A 27,379-nucleotide genomic window follows, 5' to 3' on the forward strand; every position below is an offset into this window, starting at 1 on the left:
AAATGCCAGTGACATCACAATGGTGTTGTGCACAAAACTATCAGGCAAATCATGGTGATTTAACTGCAGAGCTATTTTTAAAGCTACAGAAAAAATGCAAGTATTGCTTATGCTCCGTTTAAGTAACAAGTCACACACATAATAGAGTTTTTTGGTTAGACGTTTGAACAGCAGTGTTAATAATTTTGTCTAATAAATGACTTGCTACTGTCAGACTGAAGAACTGTTTTCAAAGTAATATGAAATTCTACACAAAGACAGACTCATCTTTAAATTTGTTTCCAAACATTTTTGCTGAATGCACGAAAAGATATGGTAGCTTGACATGCTGCAAAAGGCAGCTTAATATCATTAAACATAGGTTCCACAACATGTAAAATAAGATTGTTTTTATTCGATTCAAAAATTAGAATCTTACTTAACAGCTTTTCATCTTAAAAATAAACGAAGTATAGTATAAAGCTGCATCATAAAAGTTTTATAAACAAAATGAAAAAAAATTATAAATACTGTTTACTTATTTTTACCTTTCAGTTCTTTTCTTGCTTTATGCAAATCATTCATTAGCTTTTTAGTTTCAGGATTATTTGCTTTTTCTGCATGGGAAGGCTAGAACAAAAAATCATAAATTAGCCATATAATTACTTACTATTATTTTTAAATTTTATTATTTTTAAAAATTGTTCTTAAGCAGAAAACTTACTTTGTATCCAAATTCTGCTTCAAATTTCTCTTCAAATTTTCTGACTTTTTTCTTTATACCTATTGAAGAAAGTTTGAAATTAAATCAAAGAAATTAAATTATATTAGTCATTTTTTAAAATGTAGGCAACTATCAAACTCAACTTTTAAACAAAATACACGTCATGAATAAGACTTCTCTCATTTTTAACTTTAAAATGACATACTAGTTAACAAAAAGAAAACAATAAAATTTTATCAAAGGGAAAAAAATGACAAAGAAGAAATTTTCTTTTGATCCAAGTAACTTACTATGTATTCTTTTGGTCAGTTTCTTGATTGAATCATTAACTCCATTAGCTTCTATCATTCTGAAATAAAAGAACAATTATAGAATCACACATAAATGAACACTAGTAAAAATTTCATTTTGTGAACTACCATATCTTGAATTTTAAATTACTTGAAAAGCAAGTTTATATTTGAAATTTATACAAATATGCAGGAAATCAATTTAAAAGAATCAAAAGAGAGCAACTCTGTCATTTTTGGATATAAAGGAGCCAGATGTATACATTGCACAAGGCAAAAAAAGGAACTTTCTTTGCTGCCCTGAGATTTAGAATCGATTTTAGCTATGTTTCGGGTGCTGAATTATAGTATTAAATAAGTTTTCCTCTATCAGCTCTACTTTTTTAGATCAGTGCTGAGTATCATTTCAAATTTTTCTTGGGACTGTATATACAAAGCAAATTTTAACAGAAAACAAAAACTACGTCAACTTACACATAGAAACATTAGTTGTCAGAGGTGTCAATTGACTTCATCAAATAACAGGTCTATCAGAGTGCTGCACCTATACCCAAAATGGGAAGTTTTAACTAAATTTTTAGCATTTCTAAAGCAAATATGAGCTTCTGGGACAAGGGATGTTTCCCGCATATTTGCCCTATTGTCAGTCTGCAGTTTAATTACCTCCAAGAAAATTCATTACAGGAGAAAATATTTGGTATGTTTAGTAATAAGTTTTAATGAGTTAATGTCAAAATTTGTGACTTTGTCTTTACATGAGGTGTGACTAAGGGAGTCTAGATAGGAGGTCACTAAGACCTCCCAAAATCGGATCCCTGAATCGGCAAATTTGGACACATAGGTGCAATATTGCAATTTTTAAATGCTCGAATATCCCTTTTCATCAGATGCATACATGTGTGCATACTCGTATTTTAGCATTAGGCAAAATTTGGATTTTCATTTGGCATATTGAGAATTACCCCCCCCCCCCAATTTTGGGCGCCCCTGGGTGTAAAGAATTGGATTTTTGTATGTAACATTTACAAATCCCAATTACAAAATTGTGAGGCCCAAACACTTTTTCTGGGCTCTCTGTAGTAAACCTTATTTAGATACTCAAGCACTCACTGAGAAACAGGAATGCCAATTTCAGGTGTGTTGAGGTGCTCAACCACTTCTTCATATTATTTGTTGGACGATGCAGTGAGTGTTTTGGCTGCTAAGTCTTGTAGAGCAAGAGTCCATGAGCGCCAGACCTACGTCATAGTATAAAGGTCCAAATTTTTTTTGCATAAGCACATCACAGCAGTTAAGAATGGTTCGCTATTATTTAAGCTAAGTTGCTCTGGCTTTGGCAGGAAACAGGTAGCAAAAGTTGCATCAAAAACTGAGTCATTCCATGTCAAGTGACCCCGTTGTCTCCACCCGACCATCTTCAATTTAAAGGAAATTTTATAGAAGTGCAGACATGCCTTTGAAACTCACCCATATTAATTTTCAGCTTCCAAGACCGAAATCCTGAGGATCTAGGATCTATTAAAAAAAGGGGCTCCAAAATGGAGGATCAGCGTTGTGAAACCAACAAATTGCCATGTTTAGCACGGTTCCCCCTAGAGGCCATTAAAACTTTTTCAGGTATTGTAGATTTTCATGATTTGAGTTTTGGAAGCTGAAACTATGCATAGGTTTGTTTCAAAGAAGGACATTCCCATTCTTTCCTATTTTGGAGGACATTCTAGTGAGTTTGTCCTCACTAGAATGTCCTCCAAATCAGAGATGGTTGGATGGGGAGAATCAGGTTGTGGGACTTGGAATGAATCTATGATGTATAGTTTTGATTTTGCAGCAATTTTACGCACATTTGCTACTGGTTTCCTGCCAAAGCCAGCATGACTCAGTTTAAATAATAGCAAACCTTTCTTACCTGCTGTGATGTCCTTAAGCTGAAACATTTTGGGCCTTTATACTATGACATAGCTCTGACATTCATGGGCTCTTGAACTATTGATATTTACATCGAGAACATCAAGTGTGGTCATCTCACTGGTGTTTGAATTAAGGGGTTCCCTTAAAAGTAACATATTGTTAGTTGAATGAAAATAACATTTTTCTTATCAGTGAAATAAAACACAGAATGCCTTAATTCAGTAAGAACATGTTGACCACTTTTCTTATGCAAGGGGGGGGGGGAATCATTAGTTATTGACTTACTTTTTAGCAAAATCCTCTTGCTCAACAGGAGGTGATGGAGGTACACTTGAATCCAAGTGACTACTGTAAATGTATACATGGCATAACTAATATGACATATAAAAGCATAACATAATTAAAGATGAAATTTTAGTTACTAGACCCAAAAAAATTCAGTGGTGCCACAAGAGTCTGCAACAAGTTTTAAAGCACAAAATGGGGGGGGGGGGATAATTTTTACTATTTCATAACAAAATAAATAAATAGAACTTCACACATTCTTTTTTTTTTGTTTTTGGGAAACCAAAAACAAAAAAAATGAAGAGTCTTCACAACTTCAATCTTGCGAATGACCAAAGACTAAGTGAAAAATTTAAAGCAATAGATTTTTAATTTGTTACATAAAAGAAATTAACTAATAAGAAATCTTTAATAAACTACAATTTAGATGAACTAGAAAGTGTTTAGCACATTGGTGCTTAAGCAATGAAAATAAAATAATATTCTGAAGGTAAAATTTTGCATTTTTCAAGAAAATAATAAAAAATTACAATGGCACATTTGCGTTATTTTCAGTAGTTTGAAATGCAATAAACATTACATTTCTTTTTGGAAACTTACATCTTTTGAATGACCAAATATGACAACTATGCCAAAAATTTAGATAGATTTCTGAATTTGTAGCATAATTTTTTTTTAAAATAAATATACTCATGAAACTACAATTTAGTTGAAATATTGTCGGTTTTAACACATTAGCTTCTAAAGCAATGAGGATAAGATAAAATTTTAAAACAAAATTTTTCATTTCTTAAAAAAAATGTTTAAAATAATTCTCCCCCCCCCCCCCCCTTAAAAAAAATAACGCCTTGATATCTTCTTAATGAAAAATATTTCCTTGTAAAAAAATTGTTTTAAGAAAAAAAGGACAGAAATCTGAATTCCGATTGTTTTTTTTTAAGATGAAATTTTGTCCTATTTCTAAAAATTTAATACCTGCTGTTTTGAAAAGTCTTCATGATATTTAAAAATACTTTAGTAAACAAATGCTTTTAGTAAGACATTAATAGAAAACAAGAACAAAGTAACTGATATAAAAAATACTGACCTTCGATAAGATAAGTAGCTTCGAAATGCACTGGGTGATAGAGGTGCTTCATAACTGTAAAACAATGTAATATTTCAGTAAAAATACAATTAGTGAGGAAAAAAAATATTTTAATGAGACAAAACAAACTTACTTTGATCTACGAAGGGTTTGTACTGATGGGGAAAGCAGAGCATTATCCTCTTGCTCTTCTTTGGTTAGTGGCCAACGAAGATGTTGCTCAGATCGCATTGGCTCTAAATTGAAAAATTGATTGTAACATAATTCTTATTAACGATATGAACGAGCAAATAGCTGTGCATTTAATTTATTTGGAAAAAAAAATGTTGTTGGTACTGTAACCCCCCTCCCCCCCTTTTTTTAAAAGAATATTAATGGGATTACAGAGTTTCAAAATATGGAACAGGTTAACAAAACAAATGTATATATGAAGTTCATACATATGCAATGCATATTGGGTTTAAAATAGTGTGTACTTTTAAGATGCACTAAAGCTTCAAAAGGCTGTTAATTTTCTGAATTTAGAAAAAAAGATTTAAAGCCTGAGAATAAATCTTTCTTTGACTTTTAAATTTAAAAATAGTATACACAAATTACTTGATGAAATTGCGGAACATTTAAAAAATAATAGCTGAATATCCTTAAGGATACTGTAATTATTAATTAACTAGCACCAAATACTCATCTCTAATAAATTTATTTTACAACTCTCTTAATGGTTCCTAAATGAATTTCTTTTTTCAAATTAGAACAGCATTAAAATTAATACTTCTCCTGCTTTTAAAACAAATTTTTATGCAATTTTTTTCTTCAAATTCCATTGATTTAAAAATCTTTTTCCATTTTGAATTTTGACAATTCTGAGACTTATCTGTAGACTCTTAGAAGACATTGTGTAAAATTTAATTTTTTGAATCAAAAATTTAATTTTAAACTGAAAAATAAGATTCTTGCACACTAAACGTACAATGCCAGATGTTCGATTTTTCCAACCCAGGGTAAATTTTGTGATTGCTGCCCTTACCTATCTTCCTTCAAGTTTTATATCGAGTTTCAGCGAAAAATAGAAAAAAATAGGGTAAATTTGCTGCCTGGGGTAAGGGCCAGATCCAACACTGAATTTACTGCACTAAATGCCTTTTTTGCTTAATATTAGGAAACAAAAAGGCACTATCTATCAAGCGAAACAAAGTGAAAATGATTCATTCCATAAGCAAAAAAAAAAAAACCTAATTAATGAGACATTTACAATCAATCCATCAATTTTTAAAAGTCTTATGAAATTTGATCGATACTATCACTCTGCAGATGGATTTTGAATGATGCAGTCTCAAATCTGGTTAAAAACAGCTGCCAAAAGACGATTTTACTTCATGATCGCCCTAATTGAGGCATTTAATGAACAGCCACTGTATGGGTGCAATTTCCTGAGGGTTCCCATCTGGGCAAGTCACGCCAAGTGACATTAACAGGGCATTCTCGGGGGTGCTGTACAGATGCAATAACCTCAAAACTGCTTAATAAACTAACCTTTGATTTTACAAGCTAGTAAATGGCATTAAATTGAGATAACACATATAACACTTGAAAGGAAACTCTGGAGAATAAAGGGTAGATTATTCAAACAAAAATTAATTCCTTTGGAAAAATAAGTGGTCAAAGCATGATTTTTTTTTCACTCCCTGTAACATTTTAAACAATGGATTGGGCTGGTTTAATATTAAGTACCTCATATAATTGCCACTAAATAACTGTCATAACTAACCAGAATCTTCTGCTTCAAACAATAAACTCCAACTGGATGAAAGGCAGTTGTTTTCAGATTCCAAGGAACCATCAGCATCAGAGTTATGCCAAGGAAGAGGACAACTTGCTGGTCTTGGAATGCTAACTTTCTCACTTTTTCTGAACTCTGATTCAACATCAGTGCTTGAACACTCTTTATCATAAAAAGGTTCAGATGTATCACACTCCATGGTACATTTTTCATCAAATTCAGCAACGGAATTTTGCGTAGAATTATTTTCAAGTCTGACAGAGTGTTGAGACTTTTCAACAAAGCTTGCATCTGCAGAAATATTTGAAAGACAAGATTTTTGCCAAGGAACAGGTAACATCTCCTGTAATTGAAAGAAAAAATTAAGCAAGAAAAAAACTCACAAAAATCATTCGCCAGGGATCAATCAATGTTTTGAGGAGTTTTTAACAATTATTTGACACAGTATAAGAATGAGACATCTCCAGCCAATATTCCTTAAGGTATTATATACGTAAAGAAGCAGTAACAGGCTGTATTTTAAAAGAAATAAAAAGCATTACGAATTCTTTGGATTACTTGGAAACTAAAGTGTTGTCACATCACCAAGAGAATTTTGATATTTATACTTATTTGGAGAAAGAACGGGACAGCTCCAATATGTAACAATTAATTATCCATAGGTAAGATCATGTTTCATTAAAATGTCACTAAAATTGGTTTCATGAAAGTAAATAATAAAAAAACATTAAATATAAAGATAAAAATATTTAATAATGAATTAAAAACTATTTTTTGTAATTACTGAAAGTTTTTAAAAGGTGAAGCTCTCTCTCTCTCTCTTGCACTGAGGTCTTCAATTGAAAGGTTTTTTTTTTTAAACATGACTACCATTTTTATTTTTATACTTTCTATTTTTTTCCAATGGTAAATTAAACTATTTATTTTAAGATCTCCTCTCTTTAATGGTAAAATATAACTGAAGTTATGTTTATCTCAATACATCTATTTCAGTAGAAACTATTTGTAAAGTTAAATCAATTACAGAAAATTTCAAACATTAACATACTATATCAGATTTATCAATAGTTGGTTCCATTTCACGTCTTTTGGCATATGGAGGATGAGGGCTGTGATTCTTTTCATTTTCAGCTGAAGTTGAGTCCAAATTTGAAGCTTGAGCCTAATGGAAAATTAAGCATTAATAACTTTTACTCCAAACAATACTAAAGTGCTTGAAAACATTTGTTTTACATTCACATATCATGGCAAGTTTAAGTTTCATGCGATAAGATTTTGATATTTTGGTAATCTGGTTCAATATTAGCAAAGAAAATATGCATAAAACTTAATATACAAATAGTTTCTTGATATTAAAGTGGTAAATTCTTTTAAGTTGACGTACTACAGTTAGAAAAAAAAAATGAATGAATGAAAAACATTAATAATTTGTATAAACAGTTTGATAAAGAGAGTAAAATAACAGAAGAATGCATCTGGAGTAAGATCGTATATAATATACACATTTTTCTAGAAGAGCTATAAAGTTTATGCTTTCATTGAATATGAAATAAATTAACATCACCAGAGTTGAGATTCCACTATTCTAAATTCAGAGCTGAAAGTAAAAAAAAAAAAAAAAAACTAAAATTTTACCAAAAATTGAAATTAAACAAAATTTAATACCTTCAATTTTTAAACTTATTGATGAATTCAGCTCTGGTAACTTGGCGCCTGTTTTTGAAAGTGTATGTTCTTTGGAAGCTCATTGAAAAGGGAAAAGTATTTGGTGTTAAGTTGAGTTAACATTCTGCAATACAGCTACGCAGATAACGTAACACAAGACAGAGAGAGAAGAGATTGGCTTTCTCAAAAAAAATCCAATTCTCTTAATACTCCTGATCCTGACCTAGTGAATGTTGCTGGGTTCTTGCTAAACAGATACTGCTTAAAAATGAGGTGCTGAAAGTTTAACAACTTTCAAAAAATTATGACTGTAAAGGAGTAAAAAAGCTTAGAATATATAAAAATTGATGAGCACTATCAAGCAATAAGTGCGACTATTTTCTCGAAAATATTTAATATACTCATGTTTTTTCTCCTATAAAACAAGTGCAATAGGGAAGTTGCAACCTATTAAATGTTCATATTTTGGCTATTGGATATTATTAATTGACCCTCAAAACTAAAAAATTCACCATCGCCGAATTTTAAAACACTGTGGTTGATTTTTAATGAATTTTTAAAAATCCAAGCGCAAAAGTGCGCTCTTCTGAAACATCACGAGCCTACGTCACAGGGCGCGAATGGGCAGCCTTCCGCCGAAGATCCCTTGTTTTCGCTAGGGACATTATGAGCGCGCTGATATTTTTATTTTTTAGAAATTCAATAATCTTTTTGAACACACTATGGAGGCCGGATTCGTTAAAGCACAATCTAAATAATCTTCCTCAAATAATATCAATGATGATATTCGAATATTTCCGAGAGGATGAGAGGTTTAATGTTCCAGAAACGCGAGGAGTTTAATACGAGGAGATAAGCCTTTTACGTTTTGTCTTCAAAGTCGAATGCACGTTCTTCGGTTTCTCCCATGACATGGGAACTGGTTCGCTAGCGTTTCTCTCCTATCGGAAGAGCGCATGACGTCACTTCCTATGCCATTTGACGTCACAAGGGCTTGAACTTTAAAAATTAATTTAAAAAACACTACTTACCGTATCGGAAATGTTTTTTCACCTATGATGTTCATACATGTTACTCTATCATATAAAAATAAAATTGAAAAATCGAAAACTTTCCTATTATGCAAAGAAAGATAGCCTTTTATCCGCAAATTTTCTATGTTATTCACCATCAAAGTAAGAACATTTTTTTTAGGACAAGCCTTAATTAATTAATGATTTATACAGAACATTAAAAGGAAAAAAAATGCCACAAAAGGTATGCCTTAAATATAAAATTTTTAGCACCTTATGTAATCAACTTCTGTTTTGAAATTCATGCTTTCTAACACTTAATACATTTACTAAACATTTTCATACATAAAAGAGAATTCAAAGTACATAAACTTACAAAAAACTTCAGAGGAGTCAGTGGGTTCATTTCTGTATTATTTGCTTTATTAAGAACTTCTATTATCTCTTCATGACTGTTACATCTGCGAGTCAACTCTATTTTGTTCAAAGATAATGATGTAGCAGTAGGCCTTTCTTCAGAACTAGATCGTTGCTGTAAATCTTCTCCGGACAGTCTTCGTTCCTTGCGTTTTCGGGTTACCGGAACAACTGAATTTGAATAATTAAAGAAACAAAATGAAAAACATTGAAATACGAAGTCATGAAATCATGAAAGATAAAAAACAAAAACAAATAGCTTACCTTTTATTTGAGTGGAATCCAAATTGACTTTAGGTGATTCCAGTAGTGAATCTGCATTGCTGCAATGCACAGTAGAAAATAAATAATATTCAATAAAAAATAGCATCACAAATCAATGTAGAACATCAATCATTAATATTACAAGGTTATGTGAATTTTCACGGACAGATTCAATATGTATTTACTAATTAGTTAAATAGTTCCCTTTTAAAAGGCTTTTCGGTTTTTTAATTTTAATAATGAAAAATTAAAATATATTTTGTTGCATTAACAATAAAAAATATAGAAACACACAAAACCTTATTGGAATTATGATTGACTGTCATTAAGTTACAGAAAAATTTTCAGTTAATATTATGATGCTTTCTGACATTTAAACATTTCATTCAATATTACAATGTTTTTTTTCGCTCTATCACAATTACTTACTTTTCTATCAATAGAACAGGAATATTCTTTTTCATTTTTTCATCATTCATATTTGAATTTGCAGAAGGGATTACTACACTCAGTGGCATAAGAGGCATCACAGGCATTACAGAAGACGGGCAAGGCAACTAGTGGATAGAGAAACAAACTCAATGATGTACCTTTAAAATGCTTCAAACATCTTTCTTCAATTTAAAGAATTTTTTTTTCTAAAACTGTCACAGGTGTGAAGTTTGATTGAATTTAATTAAGGACCATTTCACAGTATTTTGTCCAAATGTGGAGTCAGCAATATGACTTTTTTGCCATAACTGTTTAATTTACTGTTTGATTAGCATGTTGTTTTAGTTTGAGTTTATGCGCTGGTAGGATTTACTTGGAATAAAACTTTGTGCTAATCAAACAGTAAAATGACAAAAAAAAAAAAAAAAGTGTGATGATACAAACTTTACGTTTGGACAAAATACTCTCAAAATACTTTACATTTGGACAAAATATGGCTCTTCTCGCAAAACAACCATCAAATGTTAAAATCAAAAAATAAAGACACAACAAATAACATATTACTAACCATAGATTTAAATAACATACAATAAATACTTGTTTTAATTTATGATAATAAATAGTGCAGCAATGAGCCTAAAAATGTTGCTCAAATCAAATGCATCAGGGCAATAGAAATATTTAAAAATGTTTATCTGTATGTTAAGAATGTTTGTAAATATATCTTTTTTTTTTTGTTGTTGACTTTGACTTCATTCATACATCCATTCTAATGCATATTAAAATGAGTGAACATCATTCAAATGTGTAAAATGCAATAACAAAAAAGAGGGGGGAGCAACCTGAATTAATCAAACTAAAATAAGTATTATCTAGTTTAATCAGCACTGTGTATATCAACAGATGATTAAAATATTTAAATAAATTTTAGCTTCAAGGGAAAAATATATTGTTCATAAAAAAAATATTAAAGAACCATAGAGTTAAAAATCTATAAATGATGAATACAGTAGACCTTTGTTTTATGCGGGGGTTACGTTCCACGGAAATGCTGCGTAAATCAAAACCGCGTAAATTGAGACCTAATAGTAGTGTTAAAATAGGGGTTAGGTTCCGTAGATAAAAAAAATTACTTCATTCTAGTGATGACTAATTGTATAATAAGTGTAATGTGTACTTATATCGTTTTTTATGCACAACATGCATAAAGAAAATGTATATTATTTTCGTGTTCTGTTTATAAAGAGGAGCCAGCAATGATAAGACTTTTGGCAGTCATTAAGAATTTTTCTCTAATTCTTTGCAGAACATTACCGCATACATGACCTCTTGCATCATTTCCATGATAGAATCTTCCTTCACTAACAAATCAGAAAGATATTTCTATTGTCTAAGAATTGCTCAAAACTTTCAATGTGAACGTTTTTGGTTGTGTGTCACCGATGTCGGTATCGTCGTTGGATTTCGCAGCCTTTGTCACTTCTAAAGGCTCTTCTTCAAAGAGTTCTGAACTGTGTGAGTTTAATAACTTTTCTTCTGGAAAAAGCTTTTGAACCAATTGCTTAAAAGGTCTCCAGTGGCCCAAGCTTGATTATTAGCATGCCAACATGCAGTTTATTACGTCTAATCTGCAATCTTTAGGAGTTTAGATTTTGAAAGAGGGGAAAATTTTATCTGTTTGCATTGCCGCATCAGAGCAAAACCAAAACTCATCCGCGTAAAATAAAATAAAAGTGTCAAATCTTAAACCGCGTATAATCGAAACTGTGTAAAATGAACCCGCGTAAGACGAGGGTCTGCTGTATATACTGTTTGATTTTTAAAATATTCTCATATTACATTCAAACGAATACCCTAATATACTGGGAAATATATTACATTCCTTGAACATTTTTGTAAAGTTTGGTACCTAAAAATGAAATACTAAAAGTAAAGGGTCCATTAAATATTGAATTACATAACATAGATCATTTTGAAGTTACAGAATGTTTTTATTCAATTCTACAAATGCTTGTGTGTGCTTTCAATATGTTTTACAAGTAGTAAACCAGCTATTTTAATTACGATTGTAACAGAGAACAGGCAGTTGGCCCTTGTGTTCACAGTGAATTGAAGTGAAGCAAGCATATTGACTTATAGGCTTAAAAATATATAAACAAATGTCATTAATTTATGCTATAAACTAAATTCAACAGAAGAAACTTATCTCATGCAGAGAAAGAAAAGAAAAAAATAACTCATGCAAAATAACTGTTCTATTTCATCTTTATTTGTATGCAAAATTCAAACAAGAAATTTAAAGGAATGCCTTTGTTAGAAATACAGAAAAACATAAGTGAGGAGGCAGTTACCTTCTAATACATTCAATAGTTCACTACAATGTAATACAGAGTGATTCTAATATAATTTCCCCTCCCAACAACAAATGAGGTATTTCATGTTCCACTGCAGGATAGAAAGAAAACATGGTTAAAAGTTCCATTTAACCATTAAAGTAAGTCCTAATTTTTATATCAAGAAATTCAAATAATTTCATTATTGGAAAAAAAAGTGGATTCAGTTTTAAAATGAAAGTAAGTCCTAACTTTTATATCAAGAAATTCAAATAATTTCAGTATTGGAAAAAAAAGTGGATTCAGTTTTAAAATGAAATGCCTCCAGTGAAAAATAATTAGCTACATTAAAAATTTATGGAATTATTCCTTATTGAAGAAAACAAAAAATTAAACATTTCAAATTTCTTGGTAGAAAGCATGTGACAGTTGTTCTTATTAATATGATTGAAGATAAAATATTCATTTTCAGAAAGAAAAAAAAGGAAGTATTTCTTACTTGTATTCGTGTTTTTGGTTGCAGACAATTTTCATACTTTTCTTTTTTTAAATCATCTTCAAATATAGCATGATAGTCAAGAACAAAATGATTTACAATATTCTGAACCCCAAGATGAATAACAGGATCATTTGTTGATAATCTGGAAAAAAGGTTATAAAATGAATTACATAAGACATAATTTATCAAAGTTAAAATTAAGAAAAACAACAATACCTATTATTTTTCAGGGGATGATAGAGTTAGTTCAACTTGTTTTAAAATTTCATTTGTTTTGAAAAAAAAAAAAAAAGAACTTTTCTTCCCTTCCTTCCTCAGTGGCACGACAGCCCTAGGTGAGGCCCTGGCCTTCTCAACAATTTTACACAATTTTTCTCAACAATCATTTCTCACCACAAAATGAAACATTAAAGTTGAAAATTTATATCTTTTTCTTCAATATTAACTTTAAAATGTATGTAAATAAAATTAAAAGACTGCGTTAAAAGAAAATTAATAGCTAAAAAGCAAAATTGTTCTAAGATTCCAATTTATGTAATGGGTTACGGCAACGGGTTAAAATCTGTGGAGTGCACCTTCCTTCAGTAACACAGAATTATTATAAGGGAAGTACACAACTGTGTGTGTCATCAAAATTTAAAAAAAAAAAAGTCAAATCTATTTCGGAAACTAAGAATTGGCAAAACCTCACCACTATGACACACTGGTTTGTGCAACCACACTAAGAATTACGAGCCATTCCATTTCAGATCAGGCAGGGTCTGTCAGTTGACCATCACCGATTTTTTTGAAAAAATTACAGTAGTTACAAATAAGGGACATATGAAATATCCCAAAAGGATTTTGCAAGAAAAATTTTTTTTCTTCAGTTACAGCCTATTAAAATTCTGCACAAAATCCGCCATTTTGGAAAAAACCGGCAAAACACTCCATTTCAAATGGACATTAATTCAAAAGTATTTAACCTATTTGAATAATTCTTTTTTCTAAAAATAAATAAGGACCCATATATCCTCTAGACATCGTTTTTGAAAATTTAGTTAGGTTTTTTGATAAAGAAAAAAAATCATTTTTGTCGCGAAAAAACTGCATTTTTACCGATTTTATGATTTTTTTTTCTCCACGAAAAAAAAGTTTTTTTCACTAAACGGAAATGACAGTCTAAAGCCCTTATATGATAGTTTCATAACATATTTTATTATAATCCTTGGATGCATACAGCCTCGGAAATAAAATTTGAAATTTTGAAAATTTTCAAAAATTAGCGATTTTTGAAATGATTTTACTCAAAAAACCCATTTTTTAAAAATCTAAAAATTGGCTCATTTGAACCCCATATAATGCTTAACAAGTGGGTAGACACCGCATCCCGTATTTTTTCCCATAAAATGTTTTATGATTTTTTGAAAGTGACCTTATCGCCCATGGCATGCATGTAAAATAAAAATTTCTAATAATTTCAGTCACTGAAAATCTGATTATATTAATGCCTAATAGCTACAATGATGGTGCACTTTATCAGCAACAAATAAAATTTTACTGACTTTTAATAATGTAGCAGTATCAAACCGCTTCTGATGACCCAGTCAATTCGTCTTTTTGTACTTATATGAATATATTTTTCTGCTGATCAGCGCCTAATTGTTATGGGAGCTGAGATCCCATACTTCCTTATTTGTTTCACTCAAATTTTTGTATTTTTGACCGAATTCAGGCCACTTAAGCATTAAAATAAGTTCTGAAGACTATAGGGATCCTGACCTTCTTTTGTTAGAAATTGGATCCCTGGCTATAATAGCTACCTTTGGTGAGATCTGTTTGGTTACCTCAACTTACACCCATGTTCAATTAATTATTTCTCTCATAAAACAGTGGGCTTTTTAAATTCTTAAACTACAAGTGAGTTTTGCGGTATGAATTTAGTATACATATTCTTACGTATAAAAGTAATCATACTAGGTAGGATCCAAAAATTATGTGACAACATTCGCCAATGTCAACCAAAGCACGAAATTAAAATTAATCGTTTTAAATGCATTGTATTGTTCTTCCCTTTGATGGTTTCCCCTGTCGCGTAATTGAGTTGAAGAGAAAGAAAATTGAAAGAGAAAAAATATGATTCGTTGCTGCATATGAAAGTAACGGTGAATGCATAGCTTTGGAGACAAAATAAATTAATATTTATAAAAAAAATATAGATTTTTACTGTTACTGATAAAGTACATCATTATCGTAGCTATTAGTCATTAATATAATCACCAAAGGCTCTTCTATCTAAAGGCTACACACAGAGTCTTACAAAAAGACAAATTGACTAGGTCATCAACAGCAGTTTGTTACTGATATATTATTAAAAGTTAGTAAGATTTCAGTTGTTCCTGATAAAGCGCACCTTTATTGTAGTTATTAGGCATTAATATAACCAGAATTTCAGTTACTGAAATTATTAGACATTTTTATTTTACATGCATGCCATGGGCGATAAGGTCACTTTCAAAAAATCATAAAACATTTTATGGGAAAAAATACGGGATGCGATGTCTACCCACTTGTTAAGCATTATATGGGGTTCAAATGAGCAAATTTTTAGATTTTTAAAAAATGGGTTTTTTGAGTAAAATCACTTCAAAAATCGCTAATTTTTGAAAATTTTCAAAATTTCAAATTTTATTTCCTGGGGCTGTATGCATCCAAGGATTATAATAAAATATGTTATGAAACTATCATATAAGGGCTTTAGACTGCCATCTCCGTTTAGTAAAAAAAACTTTTTTTTCATGGAGAAAAAAAATCATAAAATCGGTAAAAATGCAGTTTTTTTCGCGAAAAAAATGAATTTTTTTCTTTATCAAAAAACCTAACTAAACTTTCAAAAACGATATCTATGGGATATATGGGTCCTTATTTATCTTTTGAAAAAAGAATTATTCAAATAGGTTAAATACTTTTGAAATAATGTCCATTTGAAATGGAGTGTTTTGCCGGTTTTTTTCCAAAATGGCGGATTTTGTGCAGAATTTTAATCGGCTGTAACTGAAGAAAAAAAAATTTTCTTGCAAAATCCTTTTGGGATATTTCATATGTCCCTTAGTTGTAACTACTGTATTTTTTTTCAAAAAAATCGGTGATGGTCATATGACACTTTTCATACCTGCCTGCCTGATATGAAATGGAATGACTCTTACAATACCTTTTCAATGACAACATAGTTCGAGAAAACTGATGCTTAAAAACAAGCTTGGTACCACATATACTAACTTAAATAGGTTAATTCAAATACAACTCAAAATTAACTTCTCTGGGCAAAAAAATTGTGAAGTTGTTGAATCAGACTTCTTTGAAGATTTTATCTTCAAATTCTGCAGAGTACTTGCTTTTTAAATATGGCATCTGAAGATTTATTCAATGCTAATGAAGAAACAATATTGGTTTTTGAATTAACAGAGTTCTTATGACAGTTGAGATTATGAGCAGAAACCTACATTTTGATAAGTTCAGAAATATACATAATATATATTTAAAATATATATTTAAAAGTAACTTTTAAATTGTTTTTGTTGACATGGGAAAACGCAAAAAAGAATGAAAATTACTAAACGAAGAATTATAAGCATAGCATATACTGACACCCTGGCTGCGAAATGCCTTTTTTCTTCTTCTTTTCCCCTTTTCATTTTTTTTTCGATGTCATAAATACTCTTCAACCTGTGAAATATTATGGTGCAAACCGCAAGCTCATACGACAATTTGCTAGATTTTCTATGAATTTTTTAAATGTGTCAAGGACTTTTCGGACACCCTGTATTTTGATTTGCAAATGAAAAAATTAAAAAAAACTGAACTCCGTAGGTAGTAATTTGTAGTCTTAAAAAATCCTGTACATTGGTGATTTATGATTACATATGGTACCTTCAGTAAACCTTGCAAAACATTCTTTATCTGATTTGTTTTATTCCTAGGATTTTTTTTTACGATTATTATTTACATACACACTAGATAAAAATACATTCCTGTTAAATAATCATTACTGAATAATTTTTTTTAACGATTAACGACTTACAAGAAATAATGTGTTTGGAAATAAATATGGTTATTTTAAGTAAATATGTGTTATTACCTGAACATCACAGGTCCAAATATTAATCCAAGATTATCAGGACTCATCCCATTGATTTCCTTATGATTTGACACATGAAGCAAAAATCTTGAAAAATACTTTAAGACATCATATGCATCATTGGGTAATTTTTCCACATTTCTTTTCAGTTGTGAAACATGTTCAGAAGATTTTAAAGAAAGTTCTGAAAATACATTGTAAACATTACTTTTAAGCTAGAAAACTCATAGAAGAGAAAATAAAAAATTTGCAATAATCATTAACACACAGTTGACCGGTTTAAATAACTCTCACTTATACCTGTTCCCGGGCATTTAAAACAGGATCTTTAAATTTATGCCTGAAACCAGGTCATTTCTAGACCCCATTTTTCCAACGGTTGTTTTTTTTATTTGATTTTTTTAAATGTCCAATTTTGGAAAAAAGGAGTGGTCTTCATGCCTCAAGTGATGTACTTTGCCGCACCACTCCATTGGTGCATCGAATGTTTATGCTTAGCTGCTAACTGCCTTGCCAGTACATAAGAATAAAGAAGCAAATTAAATATTACACTCTGCACTAAATGCAACAGTGAATTGTATTTCATCACTTGTAATGTCATATACAGAAGCGTAAAAAAATGAAATTGAATGTGTGCATGGATTAAAATGATTTAAAAATATTAAACTTTATCAAATTATTTAACAAATGGATAAATCCTACGTGAAAGAACATGCTCTTTCATTTAAAAAGAAAAAATACTTCTAAAGTTTTGGAAGTAACCCATTGACAATAAATATAAAAAAGAATCTTTTTTTTGTAAGTTAGCATTTTCAGTGACATTTGATAACACTTATACATTACTTTGAGAGAAAACAAACGAAAAAAGGTTATTTGTTATAATACATGCTAGAATCCTGCTCAATTAATTATTTTGTTATAATGTGTAAGTTAAAAAATTGTTTTTTTTTTTTAAACTTTAAGTTCAAATATCACTATGTCACTGTAAATTAAAATATTTAAAACTTACTCTCCATGTCTTTAATGAAATCTTGTTGGAGAGGTACAGGAATCAATGGTTCTGGTAGTTCTTCAAAAAATATTATGAGTAATTTTGCTGCCGAAGATACATTGTCATCTGTTTCTAAAGCAGCATCAACAGATTTAATAAACTCTATTTTTAATTTTTCTTTTGACTCATCTCCTTCAAGGAACAAGCGTTCATGAAATAATCCTGAGGATAGAAAAAAATGATTAAGCTCACATCCATGAAAATCTGAAAGTTAAATATTGTTACATAATGTTTCAAAATATCATGAGTGCATTCATCCAGAAAACAGTTATATATGCACCAACTGTGAGCGTTATTATTAAAAAGTACTTTTCTAAATAGATAGTTTAGAAAGTGGCAGCCCCTTCATGCAGGGTTGTTTGGTTTAAACCACGTTGGTTCAAACCGTGGTTTAAACCAAGTGTTTTTTTTAAGCCATGTCGTTTTTTTTTTTTGAAAATTTTCAGTTTTCCCCCAAAAAATTTTCATAATTTTTACAGATTATTACAAATATTAAAATCTAATTAAATGCAAAGTAACTAGCAAAGCTTTATAGATACATTATAGATTTAATAAATTTAGAAACTTATACTTTTTAAGTTTATGCAAGTTTGCTGAATAGTTTTTATTTTTATTTATTTTTTGTTAAATCTATGCAGCTTTCCTGTAAGGTACATAAATATACAAGGCATAATAGCTAAGTTTTTCTAAAATTACATAGAAAAAAAAATTCAAGTAGTTCTCTTTAAAACTTTTTAATTATCACTCTTTTTCAGTCTTGACATAGATTATGTACCATTGAAGCGATGCATAGTGTAAAAATATCCTAACACTAGAATATTTAAATGACTAGAGAAACTTAGATTAGGCATAAAATTGCACTTATACCTGCACACTTTTTACATCCCTTACCATTTAAACCAAGGAAACCTGGTTTAAAACCAAAAAAAAAAAAAAAAAAAATTATACCAATCCTGCCTTCATTGCTGCCACAGAGTTCCATTTAAAAATAGTTGCTTTAGTAGCCTGTAATATGAAAATTTTTCGAAAATAGTTGCCAGGTACAGGTAATAGTTTCTAAAATAGTTTCCTTCTTAAATGGCATTTATGTCATATTAATGAAACGATTTTTCATTAAATAGTTTGCTGTGTAATATGCAAGCGGGACCACTCACAGCTTAGGGCTTGTTTTATGTGATATGCATATCAGCTTTAACTGCAACTTGATGCTTGTGTGTAATCTACAAATAGTATCTCCTATGGTTTAACTGCAGATTCTTGCTCAGGCTTGTAACTGTTTATGTTGTGCTTTTAATAAGCGTTCATAAAATACAACATGGCGCAGTTGCACTGGAACTTACATGCATAGAATAAATTAATTTGTTTAAATTGAAGCAATGGAGTCACCCATAAAACCACAAAGAAGCTTAAACTTAAGTGGAAATTTGGCCGAAGAATGGCGCAGATTTCGTCAGAACTTTGAAATTTTTCTGAAAGATGAAGGGTATGTCGAGAAAAAGTGACGATGTTAAAGTTGCAATATTGCTGAATTGCGTTGGTGAAGAAGCAGTGGAATTGTTCAATACATTTCCGCTTACTGACGTCCAACAAAGTAAATATGAAGATGTTTGAGAATTATGCAAACCCCAGACGGAATATTGTAGTGGAAAGATGCATTTTCAATTGTCGTAAACAAGATGATGAGAAATGTGATGAATTCATAACAGATTTACGAAAATTAATCAAGCATTGTGAATATGGAACTTTAGCAGTTAGTATATTACGCAACCGTATTGTTTTGGGAATAGCTGATAGAAGCATTCAGGAATGATTGCTGCATGAAACTGATTTATCCCTGCAGAAAGCCATAGAGATATGCAGAGCTGAAAAACTGGAGTAAACAACAGTCTGACATCATACAAAGGAAAGAAACTAATCGGCAAAATCTGACTTGTTGCATAAAAAGAGCGATTCTAGTTATTTATGCAAGAAATGTGGCAGGCAACATTCAAAAGGACAGTGCTTTGAGTACGGGAAACAGTGCAATTAGTGTAAGGGACTAAATCATTTCGCGATATGCTGTAAATGTAAGTCAAAAGCTGTGATTTCGATTCAAGAGAATTTCATTATAGATACTGTTTTTAATGAAGGTACTCGTTATTCCTGTTGGATGCATAAAATAAGAGGTAGGAAATAAAATTTTGATATGTAAGAAACAGGTTCTAGTGTCGACGTCAATCCAAAATAATGTTTTTAAGTCCTTGAATTGTACTAATTATGTTAGACCTACTAATTTAATGTTGGAGGCATTTGGTGGAAGTGAAATTAAGCCAATAGGCATTGTTAATTTAGAATGTAAAGTAGGAAATATTGTTAAATGTCCAGAGTTCGTTATTATGAATTGCGGACGAAGTTCTGGAACGATACTTGGGTTATCCGGCTGCGAGAAATTTGGTTTTGTTAAAAGACATAATATTAATAGCATTGAATTAAGGGGAAAATTCCTTTATTGAAAAAAATAAATATGTTTTTGAAGGTTTAGGAAAATTTAACTTAACTTGTGCAATTAAAATAGATGAAAATGCACAACATGTAGCTAGACCCCCAAGAAGAGTTCCAGAATCAGTTAAATTAAAGCTAAAAGCTAAATGTGCTTGAAAAAGATGGTATAATAAGTAAAGTTAAAAATCCAGATGGTTGGATAAATAATTTAGGAATTGTCGAAAAACCAGATGGTACTATTAGGGTATGTTTAGATCCTCAGGACTTAAAGTAATAAAAAGAGAGTATCATTTAATACCGACAATTGACGAATTAATACCTAAGTTCTGTAACAAAGCTGTTTATAGTGTACTTGATTTAAAAGATAGGTTTTATTCAAATAAAACTTGATAGCCTATGTAGTAAACTTTAGTCAGTTTAGTACTCCATTTGGTTGTGTTTATTACTTTAATAGATTACCCATCGGGATTTCCGTAGCCCCCGAGCTGTTCCAAAAATGTAATGAAATTAACTTTGACGACATTCCAGGTGTATTAATATACTTTGATGATTTGGTAATTTATGCAGAAAATGACAAAGAACATGATGAAATTTTGAGTAAAGTTATTGAAAGAGCTAGAAAGTTAAATATTAAATTAAAATAAAATAAATTAGAATTTAGAGTAAATGAGGTTAAATACCTTGGACATGTGTTTAATACGTTTGGTATGAAACCTGATCCCGACCAGGTAAAAGTCTTATTGAATTTGCAAATACCCACTAATAAAAAAGAGTTACAGCGAATTTTAGGTATGATTAATTATTGAGGAAAATTTATTCCTAATATGTCTGAAACTACTGCACCTTTAAGAGAATTATTAAAAACATCTTTACATTTTGACTGGTTACCAATACATACTAGAGCTCTTAATGAGCTAAAAAAAAAGTTAGTAAAGTCTTGGCATATTTTGATTCTACCAAACCAATTGTATTGAAGTGTGACAGTTCAAAAAATGGGTTAGGGTGATGTTTAATGCAGAATGGTCAACCTGTTGGTTTTACATCTATTGCTTTGCCTACCGCTGAACAAAATTATGCTCAAGTTGAAAAAGAGTACAGAGAGAGAGGAAAATAATTGTGCAAAATGATCATAAACCTCTTGTATCAATTCATAATTAAAATATTGTTAATGTATTATCATGTAGACTGCAACAAATGAAACTGAAATTGCTTAGATATGATCCTAAGACATTTGCAGTTTAGTGAAAGAAGACTAAAAGAATTTCAAGAATGTACTTTTAAGGATCCAACATTAAGTAATTTGATGTCCTTGTGTAAAAATGGCTGGCCTCATAATAGAAATAATGTTCCTGAAAATGTTAGATTTTATTTCAAGTTGAGGCAGGATTTTTTTGAGGAGGACAGGATAGTGTTTTTAAATAATAAAATTGTTGTTCCGAATGAGCTTTGAAAAGAAATGCTTGGGAAAATTCAAAGGACATTTTGGTATAGATAAAAGTCCAGAGCAAGACAATTTTTTTTTGGCCAGGTATGAGTAATGATATTGAAAACTTAGTTGCTAAATGTTCTATTTGTGAAAAATATAGGTCGAGTAATTGTAAAGGACCACTCATATCTCATGAGATTTTGTCATTACCTTTTGAAAAAGTAGGGTGTGACCTTTGTGAATTTGGCAAAAAAGGATTACTTAATGCTTATGGATTATCTAACAAAATGGTTAGAAATTGTTTCAATTGCTAATAAGCAAGCGACTGAAGTAATTAATAGCTTGAAAGCTATATTTAGTACTCATGGCATTCCTAGATTCGTTGTTGCGGATAATATGCCTTTTGGTTCTAGGGAATTTAAAAAATTTGCAATAGATTGGGATTTTGAAATAATCAATAGCAGTCCAAGGCATCCTAAATCTAATGGCCAAGCAGAAAGTGGAGTTAAGATTGCTAAAATTATACCTAAAAAATGTTACAAGTCTTATCAGGAATACATCATGCACATGGAATACAGAAATACATCTATTAAAGGTTTAGATTTTTCCCCATCCCAAGCCCTAATGAGTAAAAGAAATCATACTAAACTGCCAATAAATAGAGAGGTGTTAAAACCTGAATTACAATTTGATGTTCGGGATAAAATTATTAAGCAACAAATAAGATTAAAGTGAAAAACCAACGTAAATAAAACAAATTTTGAAGAAAATACAACATATAGTTATTTCAAGGCTACAATGGAGCCTCTTCATCAGTGCAAAAAGCTCACCAACACAACCGAAAGTTGCGAGAGAAACTCTTTCATTTAAGCAACAAATAAGTTATGATAAAACTTCTAATCGTGTAGTAAGGCGAAATAGGTGCCATTTAAGATTTTCCTATAATGAGCTCAGTTTTAGATTTGATTGCAATATGGATGGCTCTATAAATGCTGAAAATGTAACAGATGATTCAAATATTGATTTGGGTGCTTAAAATTCAAACAACAATTGCTCTAGAATGAACTCAACACATTATGTAACAAAATACGAAAGAACTGTTAGATCACCAGATCTAATCACCAGATCATCCAGGAATGTTGCACTGGTAAAATAGTTTGAACTGTAAATACTTGAGCTGGTTTGTGTATATAGTTTTAATGTTTAAATTCTGAAAAAGGAAGGTGTTTTATGTGATTTGCATATCAGCTTTAACTGCAACTTGATGCTTGTGTGTAATCTATAAAGAGTATCTCCTATGGTTTAACTGCAGACTACTGCTCAGGCTTGTAACTGATCATGTTGTGATTTTAATAAACATTCATAAAATATAACATGGCTAGACTTAATGTGAGGAAAAATTTTGGAAAGATCTCCCTAAACAATCCATGTAAATATATCATTACTATTATTATTTAAAGACTTTAGTCCAACAATTTCAATGGAACACTAAAGAAGCAAGTATCGACACGCTCGGGTATGATTTATCATAGTAGTAGGCATAGTGTAGTAACTGCTAATTAAAAACAACAGTAAAAGACTAACTGCATAAAAACAAACGGAGAGGGTGAAAATTGGTGATTGTTATGTTTTCTTTAATAAATTTATGCAGTTTATCTTCTTTCATAAAATGTTATTTCTTAAGTTTGTGCCACAATTCTTCAAAAGGAATATTTTGTGGTACATAAACCAGAAAACTGGGGTAATTCCTAAAAAATATATAAGGTTTTTTTTCTTAAAGCAACATTTTTACAACAGTTTGCAATGAATATTTAAAATTTTAGCTTTCCTCTATTTTTTTAAATGCATATGTTTAACTCTTCGTAATCAAACTAAAAGATATAGCTGTTGAATAAGATGTTTGCATAATCAGTTGAAAGTTCCAATTCAGATAGAATAGATGGTTAATGAACACAAGTCAAATTATTGAAATGTCTTAAGTAGATTAAATGCCCAGAAGCTTAAAGAAAATAATCATAAATGAGGTATTAATTTACAAGTGCAAGTAAAAGAAAATTATGCAGTGCAATTAGCGACAACTTACCATGCTTCTCTATATAGCAGCACAGACGGGACAATATAAAAGGAACTTGCGGAGCAACATGTGGCGTTGTGCCCATCAGATTTTTCAGACAAACTCCAAATACTGTTGTCTTAGTAATGTTGTTTCGTTCCAATGATCTCTCAATAGTTTGTATCTCAGCACTTCGTTCACCGTTAGGTCCAAGGCAGCCCTTAAAATGATAATAAAAACCTTTAGTTTGATATGAATAACAATAAGCATGGGCTAAAATATTTAAAACTTAATGTTAACTTTGTTCATATACAACAAAATCAAAGCTTTATAGAATTATTTATAGTTAATTAAGATGTTTAAAACTTTTAAAGATAATTTTGCATTTCATGCTATTCTCTTGATTGTTAATAATTTATATTTTAGATTTTTAGGCAGGTATGAAAAGTGTCATATGACCATCACCGATTTTTTTGAAAAAATTACAGTAGTTACAACTAAAGGACATATGAAATATCCCAAAACGATTTTGAAAGAAAAATTTTTTTCCTTCAGTTACAGCCTACTAAAATTCTGCACAAAATCGACCATTTTGGAAAAAACAGCAAAACACTCCATTTGAAATGGACACTATTTCAAAAGTATTTAACCTATTTGAATAATTCTTTCCTTCTAAAAATAAATAAGGACCCATATATTCTCTAGACATTGTTTTTGAAGATTTAGTCACGTTTTTTGATTAAAAAAAAAAAAAGAAATTTTTATGGCAAAAAAACTGCCTTTTGAATGATTTTATGACTCCCCCCCCCCCCCCCATGAGTTTTTTTTTTTTTTTTAAACTAAACGGAGATGGCAGTGTAAAGTTCTTATATTATAGTTTCATAGCATATTTTACTATAATCCTTAAATGCATACAGCCATGGAAATAAAATTTAAAATTTTGAAAATGTTCAAAAATTAACAATTTTTGAAGTGAGATTACTCAAAAAAACAATTTTTTAAAAATTTAAAAATTGGCTCATTTGAACCCCTTTTAATGCTTAACAAGTGGATATAAAAAAAACCCCATCCCGTATTTTCTCCCAGAAAATGTTTTATGTATTTTTGGAAGTGACCTTATCGCCCCATGCATGTAAAATAAAAATGTCTAATAATTTCATTCACTAAAATTCTGATTATATTAAAGCCTAATAGCTGCTTTAATGGTACACTTTATCAGCAACAACTAAAATCTTACTTAATTGTAATAATATATATGCAACAAACTACTTTTGATGACCCAGTCAATTCATCTTTTTAAATGACTCTGCACGTAATTATATATGAGTCTTTAGTGACCATCTGACTTATAAATATATTTTTCACAGCTGATCAGAACCCATATGCATAATTTTAAGGGGGAGGGGGCTCAGATATTTTCTCCAATGAAACCGATTTCAGTGCAGATTCAAGTTATTAAAGTTTGACATTTTTTATAAATTATTCATTAATGGCCGGAGAAGAAATGTTTTTACATTTTTACAAAGGAAAAAGTGCTGAAAGCAAGAAAGTTCTAACTTCGAAGGGAATGGGGCCTAATTGTTACGGGAGCTGAGCTCCCATAGTTTGTTTATTTCACTCAAATTTTTGTATTTTTGACCGAATTCAGGCCACTTAAGCATTAAAATAAGTTCTGAAGACCGTAGGGGTAGGGTGTACCAAGATATAATGGCGAAAAAAAAAATTGTGAATCTAATACGCATACCCTCCATATTTTTTCCAATTCACCTCAGAAACAAACTGAGAACCTCAGAAGAAAACTGAGGAAAAAAATTTATTGCAATAAAATAATGGGATACCGTGCCGACTTGAGGTCTAAGTTGGCCCTGAAACACAGCGATACTGGTACAGCGACTACAGTGAAAAAATTGCTAACTGTATAATTCCTTACTACACGCGACATCAATTTATTTAAAGCAGATATTTACAACAATAATACATTACAAGAAACATCACTGCACATATTTTTGTTTCAATGTTTGCATTTTGCAGTCAGGATAAATCCTCTGGTGCTCTTGAACACAACATAACATTTTTTTTTGTTCCTCCTAGGCTGTTAGAAAGTCATGAAAGACCTGCATCTTTTTTACTGCTCTTACAGCTACAACATTTGATGCTCTAAGCATTGAGACCGTCCTTTTTCGCATCAAGGAATGAAATATTATTCTCCCATAAAGAGGGACTCTCGTTGAGAAATCTATAATCAATTTTAAGTCTAGTAAACAATGACTGGCACTTGGCTGATATGAAATCATAGATTGTTTTCTCTGCAAAAAAAAAATAACCGGTAACAAATGCACGATATAAATGAACAATTAAACTACTAGATGAAATCAATTGCAAAATGTACCATACAATGAACCACAAAGATCTTACTTCGATAGAATGTATTTTTTCTCATGGATCCAGAAGTCTTATCTACGTAAATTTGTCACCATTTTTGATTATTTCTTCTTCTACCTCATCATCAAAAAGAGCTAAGACTGCTATTTCGTCAGACAAATACCATAAATGTTGGATGAATGTTTGTAGAGCAGCTTTCGAGATAATTGGGTCCACATATTCATACGCTTTCAAAAATTTCAAAAAGCTCAAATCTTTGTTGGGTGCTTTGACTGCCAAAATGCATTTTGAAGCCATGGTGTCACGTATATCGTCACTATAAACAAGCAGACACTTGACAATGCTTCATTTTCCTTCGTATCTTCTTTTTTGTGAACTAAATAGTAATAGCTTTAGGAAGTAAATTGCTCAAACTTAGTGCAATGGCTATTATTTTTATGTATTTTTAATATATTTCCTGTATCTCTACCTAAAAGTTATGATAGACAGTTCTATCAACTCTCAATAGTCGTCCCTGACTGTAACATTAGTAACTTCAGTACGGTAAATGCCAAGTAAATTTTCAAGTTCCGGTACAGTTTCAAATTTTATTTTCATAGCTGTATGTATCTAAGGATTATAATAAAATATGCTATGAAACTATCACATAAGAGCTTTAAACAGCCATCTCCGTTTAGTTAAAAAAAAATCATAAAATCGGTAAAAAAGCAGTTTTTTTCATTATAAAAATAGGTTTTTTGATAAAGGAAAAAAATTAACTAAATCTCCAAAAACGATTTCTAGAGGATAAATGGGTCCTCATTTATTTCCAGAAAAATAATTTTTTAAATAGGTTAAATACTTTTGAAATAATGTCCATTTCAAATGGAGTGTTTTGCTGGATTTTTTCCAAAATGGCCGATTTTGTGCAGAATTTTAGTAGGCTTTAACTGAAGAAAATTTTTCTTGCAAAGTCCTTTTGGGATATTTCATACGTTCCTTAGTTGTAACTACTGTAATTTTTTCAAAAAAAAAAAAAAAAAATTCTGTGATGGTCATGTGACAGGCCCTGCTAGATCTGAAATGGAATGGCTCTGATGACTAATTGTATAATAAGTTTAATGTGTACTTACATCGACTTTTATGCACAACACGCATAAAAAAAACAAAAAATTAATTTTGAGTTCTGTTTATAAAGAGGAGCTGGTTTTGATAGT

At 30.5% G+C, this 27,379-nt stretch overlaps 1 protein-coding gene across 3 annotated transcripts in view; it reads right to left on the reverse strand.

Annotated features, from left to right (window-relative positions):
• LOC129230681 (protein FAM13A-like) overlaps positions 1 to 27,379 on the reverse strand; it is an 85,043-nt gene that overhangs the window by 14,101 nt on the left and 43,563 nt on the right. For all 3 annotated transcript variants that reach the window (XM_054865098.1, XM_054865096.1, XM_054865099.1), the window contains 15 exons: positions 23,832 to 24,021; positions 17,800 to 18,003; positions 16,791 to 16,974; positions 12,674 to 12,815; positions 9,839 to 9,966; positions 9,410 to 9,468; positions 9,105 to 9,316; positions 7,099 to 7,212; positions 6,039 to 6,393; positions 4,407 to 4,509; positions 4,274 to 4,327; positions 3,187 to 3,249; positions 994 to 1,052; positions 704 to 762; positions 528 to 609 (listed from right to left, as the gene is read on the reverse strand). In XM_054865098.1, coding sequence (XP_054721073.1) covers positions 528 to 609; positions 704 to 762; positions 994 to 1,052; positions 3,187 to 3,249; positions 4,274 to 4,327; positions 4,407 to 4,509; positions 6,039 to 6,393; positions 7,099 to 7,212; positions 9,105 to 9,316; positions 9,410 to 9,468; positions 9,839 to 9,966; positions 12,674 to 12,815; positions 16,791 to 16,974; positions 17,800 to 18,003; positions 23,832 to 24,021 — 2,008 coding nt within the window. The remainder of the gene's footprint in view (positions 1 to 527; positions 610 to 703; positions 763 to 993; positions 1,053 to 3,186; positions 3,250 to 4,273; positions 4,328 to 4,406; positions 4,510 to 6,038; positions 6,394 to 7,098; positions 7,213 to 9,104; positions 9,317 to 9,409; positions 9,469 to 9,838; positions 9,967 to 12,673; positions 12,816 to 16,790; positions 16,975 to 17,799; positions 18,004 to 23,831; positions 24,022 to 27,379) is intronic.

Source organism: Uloborus diversus, chromosome 9, assembly GCF_026930045.1.
Source record: "Uloborus diversus isolate 005 chromosome 9, Udiv.v.3.1, whole genome shotgun sequence".
Taxonomy (NCBI): Eukaryota; Metazoa; Arthropoda; class Arachnida; order Araneae; family Uloboridae; genus Uloborus; species Uloborus diversus.